General features: G+C 41.1%; 1 protein-coding gene across 1 annotated transcript; it reads right to left on the reverse strand.

The window, feature by feature from the left end:
• Positions 1-989: 989 nt before the first annotated feature.
• LOC121002100 (protein kinase C delta type-like) lies at positions 990-4546 on the reverse strand. The gene is made up of 6 exons (XM_040433444.1): positions 4473-4546; positions 2997-3059; positions 2037-2319; positions 1507-1635; positions 1259-1339; positions 990-1211 (listed from the first exon to the last, which is right to left on the reverse strand). Exons 1-6 carry the CDS (start codon positions 4544-4546, stop codon positions 990-992), a joined length of 852 nt encoding a protein of 283 aa, XP_040289378.1.
• Positions 4547-5163: the final 617 nt, after the last annotated feature.

Raw genomic sequence — 5163 nt, forward strand, 5'->3', positions numbered from 1 at the left:
CAGTGGGCGTGGCTTAGCGGGTCGGCTGTGTGGTGATAGTGCAGGGGGGATGGGGATTGACGAAGTAGCTTCTGCAGTAGGGACTCTGCAGGTTTTTCTCACAGCCAGCTTCTGACAGGAATCAGCTGTTTGTAGAGAGGGAACAAGCAGCTGATTCCTGTCACAGTTGGAGCCGACCACTGACAGGAGCAGACTGCACATGCGCATGGACGAGCTTCCTCTCAAGCTCCTCCATGTCGCGTGCAGCCATGGACGAACTCAGCTGCAAGGTAAAGCAGGACTAAGGGGCAGTGGCTTATAACTGAAAGAGAAGCAGGCAGAGGTGTTTAATGAAGTTTATTAGGAACTTAATTTTTTCCCTGCCTGCCACACTGTAGTGGAGAGTATTTAAAGAGTGGCCAACCCCTTTAAGCATTTGTGGGACCACCTCGATCATTGCGTTCGCTGTTTGGATTCACCCCCACGCACCCTCCATGCACTGCAGTCAGCATGGCTCCAGATACCTGTGACAACCTACCTTTTTGAGTCACTCCAAGGTCGTCTAGCTGCTGTCCGTGCTGCACATAATGGTTACTTTAGATATTAGCTGGTAGTCATAATAATGAGACTCGACTGTGTGTCACATCTTACTTTAGCACGCTTTTCACCAAGACCATGTTCTGAAATGTTGGTTTTAGTAAATTCCCCCCCGCCTGGCCTCCTCCACCCCTTAATAGCCAGCCATCACACACCTTATTTCCCCATCGCCCATAACATCACAATCAGTTGTTATAGAAGAGGGGGAAAATTGTAATTATATTTACCGGTCATCACCGGTAAATATAATTGTAGTGTTTTTTTTTGCTCTCTTATGTAGTATATATATAGCAGAACACTATACATATAGTAGCATAAGGCTGTAATTGTCATGGGCATGTAGTGTGCCTGGTATGTCCAGGCACATCATAATGCCAAATAATATTTCCCCAAGGATACTTACCTTTTTGGTGTCATCCATCTCTGTGGCCATCCTCTTGAACAGGAATATCTCTGGTGTTCCTCTGAGGTCCTGATCCTGACTTTAGTCTTGCCATGATGATGTTTCTTGCCTGCTTGTCCAGGTCCTGCTTGTCCATCTTGATCTTCTCCTTTCTGAAGCTCTCCTTGGGGCTTAGGAAGACAGCTTGCTCTGATGGTATTAAAGAGCTGGTGGATGTTCCGGGGTTTTCCAGCTGATGTTGGTAAATGAAAACCCTGTGAATAAGGCCTGGTGGTTTGCTGAAAAGGCTGAGTTGCTAGACTCTGCTGCTTCCAGTATTTGGAGATTGAATGGTCTTGAGCCACGCTGGATGTTGTTTGGCTATAAGAAAGAGATAGTAGAAGGAGGTTATCACACAATAATGATATCTACTCTTCTTAGTACCATGATGAATATGGAAAAAGAGATGAAAGATATGTCACTATCATTTGTGTCTATATTTAAAATGTCTCTAAACAGGCCTGTACATTGTTTCTTCTTATACTTACTGGTTTAGAAATGTGTGGTGGACGCATCCTAAGGGCTTCCACCGAGTCCCAGTCAATACACTGGAAAAACCTGTGGGCTCTGATGTTGCCATTGACTCCGAGACGCCTGGTAGGATCTTCCCGGAGGAGCTACAAATAGGAATATTAATTTAAAGTTATATTACAGCTTCATAAAAATTTAGATGAAAAAAACAATAGCAAAACTTCATTGTCAATTTTTTTTAGAAAAACATATTAATAGATTTATTTTTAAACATACAATAATTAGGCAATAATTAAGTAATATATATCACTAATATGTCCCTATAAGAAGTTGAGTACTGTTATAAACACCAGAGGGAAGGTTGGCTGTTATATATCAGATTACTTCAGTACTACTTCAGTACTGCTTCAGTACTACTACTACCAGTGGTGTTTCTAGCCGTTTTGCTGCCGTGTGGTAAAAAAAAAAAAAAGTCCAGTCCTTCAAACCACACTGTTAACATGGCCTATTACAGTTTGTAGATTATATTACTTTATAATATACTAACCTTTTTAATGATGTTCTTCGCCTCTTTGCTGGAGGAAGTGAATAGTCCTCGCTGGTATTTGTGGCTGTTGGTAATCATGATGTTCAAGATGATGCCAAATGCATACCAGTCTACTCCAGCATTGTACTCCTCCGCAGCCAGGATCTCAGGAGCAATGAAGCCCGGTGTTCCAGTGTATTCTGTGGCTGTTCGGTCTCCATAGATGTTCTCAAGTGCCAGACCGAAGTCGGCAATCTTAATATGGCCCGTTTCAGTCACCAGGATGTTGGAAGGCTTGAGATCTCTGTGACGATTAAAAAAACACCTTAATTGTTGTCAGTGTTCCTCCTATAATTATCAGAGTATAATGCTGCATTTGGCTAATGTTATATTAGTCAGTGTAAGACAAAAATATTTTTGTGGTGTTTTATCCGGGTTTTAAGGAAAACCTTTACCAAAAGCTCAGTCTCTAAGTGCCTGTTGTAGGATATCAGGAATGAATGCAAGAACTGGGTGCTTGCATGTAGCATTGTGTTAGAGGAAGAGGGAATCTGCTGATTAAACCCCAACAGATAGTGGACTAATAGTTTTCAGATTATCTGGAAATATATTGGTTGAGGGGAATTGCAGAGGGTACGGCTTGCATAGATTTGGTTTTCTGGTACACTGACTGCCAGAAGATTTTCCAAAGGTATTTATACATTTGGTGGATCTTCTACCAGCACACTGGTAGATAAGACTGGCGTATCAATCTGTCCCATTGCCTATATCACAAAGGATCATGGGGTCACTAGGATTATTGCATGGATTTTCTCCTTTCCCTTGCTTGCGTTTCTATAAAATTGCTGCAAGTATAGCACATGAAATTGAGACTGTGATCCTGACTATGGGCAACGACCAAGAGTACATTCTGTGCACAGTGCAGTGGACTATGTTGGTGCTCGGTGCTATATCAGGATGATAGAATATATTTCGGGTTACCGGTGGATGATGCCCTTAGAATGCAGATGTTGAATTCCACACACAAGTTCTGCGGCGTAGAATCTGGTAGAAAGGAAAGAAAGAGGAAAGAATAGGATTTAGTGGATGATATAGTCTCAGAAATACGCAACGCTCAGTAGACCAGACCGGCTGGATTTTATGTTATTTATGACTGGAGTTTATGTTACTATTATGGCCCGGTGGGACAACTGCACTTATCGTTCTCTTCATAGCACATATGTACCTAAACCTGTTATATTCTGAATATATGAGATTGTTTTATGTTAATATTGAAGAGATACTTCCAATAATATAGAAATTATGGAATTGTGAATTCCTTCAAATTAGATCATCTTCATGCTGTTTTTATTTAAAAAAAAGTCCTGGTATATGGAAAGTATCCATTACCTAAGACATAGTGTAATAATAATTATATCAGAGGTGGACATATCACATGTATAACTTATCCAGCTGCACAGAGGGCCAGAACATAGAGGGCCACAGTCACCTGGAAAGTGACTTTGTGCTACCTATTAGACTGCATATAATGGACTGTGCTAATGGATTTAATTAGGGATGAACGAAGCAAGCTTTGCTCAAAACTTCAGTTTAATGCTGTCGGAACTGAAGCCGAGTTCGGATCTAAGTTTTAAAAAAAAAAATTTCAGTTTAAAAGTCAAATTCCGAAGTTATTCACTGAATTCTCACGAGACTTCGGGAATAACTCACTTTGCCTGGTCGGAGGTCATACATGTTAATTTTGTATAGAGACGGATCTCCGTACAGCAGTAAACCGAAGTTTTGAGCGAACTCACTTTGAATCTAGGACCTGAAGCTCGCTTCGCTCATCCCTAAATCTAACTATCAGGTATTAGTGGATTAGACAAGGTCAGAATGCAGGTGAGTATGAAGATAAAAATGACATAACACGACTCAGCACCATTTGTACACCACTTACTCTAGTTTGGGGGTGTTTTAGAGCTGACAGATTCCCTATAAGATGGAACACTGTGTCATAATTGGGACAGACCAAACATTAGGTGGTATAAACTTAGACTAGACAGTCTAAAGATCGCCAAGTTATTTATCCCGCATCAGTCACTGTGATAACTCTGGCACATTTTTAGACTGTCTAGTCAAAAGGTGCCCACAGATCTTCAACAGCTTTTGGCTGAACACTCTTTTGCTAAGAGCTACGGTATCTCTTGACTCCCTCAAACTCATACACGCTCAGTTTGTCCAAACTCATATGTGTTGTCAATGGGGAGAGAGGAGAAAGCTTCTGCCAGACACCTCTGATGGTGGTATCTGTTCTCATCTGTTCAGGGGATCCTCATATACATTAGATCTTCTCCCGGCAGGTTCAGCTGACAATAGCTTATGGTGTACGGGGCCTTAAGTTTCCACTGTCTAAATCTTAGATAGCATTAGTAAATCTGTCACATAGTTGTACTGTTTAGGCTTTGACTACTGTACCTTGCACTGGGGATGTCAAGACGCCCCTTCCTCCGCAGGAGTTGGTGGAAATCTCCATAGGTGACATATTCCATTCCAAGTAGAACAAGCTCCTGTCAGATGGATACATATATTATCTAAACTGTATATATATATATATATATATATATTTATATATATATATATATATATATATATATCTGGTAAAGTATTTGTAGGGTTTATGTATTTACAGTAACCAGCTATTTCATCAGCCAAGACACAGGCCATATGGAGACAGTCTGGCTTCCTCTGATGGTCCCTGTATAACAGATCATTAAGCCACTCACTCCTGATAATATAGTTGTGTAATTACAGTAATGCTGTGACTTTCCTCTGGTTGTTCTCTGTGTCTGGCATATTCTATGCATGCATATGGAGACCATGCAGATATATTGTGTAAGACATTACATTTCAATGTTTGGATAACTTTACATTATCATGAATGGCACATTTCTCACCATTTTGAAGCACTCATTAAGAACTACATCCATAGGGAAGGGGAGGACAGTAGTAGATTTTAGGACCCAGTTGGACCAGTTGACCCAGTTGGACCACTCCAGGCGCAAGTAAGATGTTCCATAGACTTCAATAACCCAAAGTCAGGCCCAAATTTTTTAGGCACATTGCCTGGTCCCCAGGGTTTGTCCAGTGTTGTCATGGGTAGTGCCAG

This window comes from Bufo bufo, chromosome 1 (assembly GCF_905171765.1).
Source record: "Bufo bufo chromosome 1, aBufBuf1.1, whole genome shotgun sequence".
In the NCBI taxonomy this organism is placed as follows: Eukaryota; Metazoa; Chordata; class Amphibia; order Anura; family Bufonidae; genus Bufo; species Bufo bufo.

Excerpts from the sequence above, each read along its gene's own strand:
- LOC121002100 (XM_040433444.1), bottom strand. The coding sequence starts at position 4,546 with ATGGAATATGTCACCTATGGAGATTTCCACCAACTCCTGCGGAGGAAG. Across the intron at positions 1,340-1,506 it reads CACCACACATTTCTAAACCA|CCAAACAACATCCAGCGTGG; the intron begins GTAAGTATAAGA and ends TCTTTCTTATAG. Across the intron at positions 1,212-1,258 it reads CTAGCAACTCAGCCTTTTCA|CTGGAAAACCCCGGAACATC; the intron begins GCAAACCACCAG and ends TACCAACATCAG.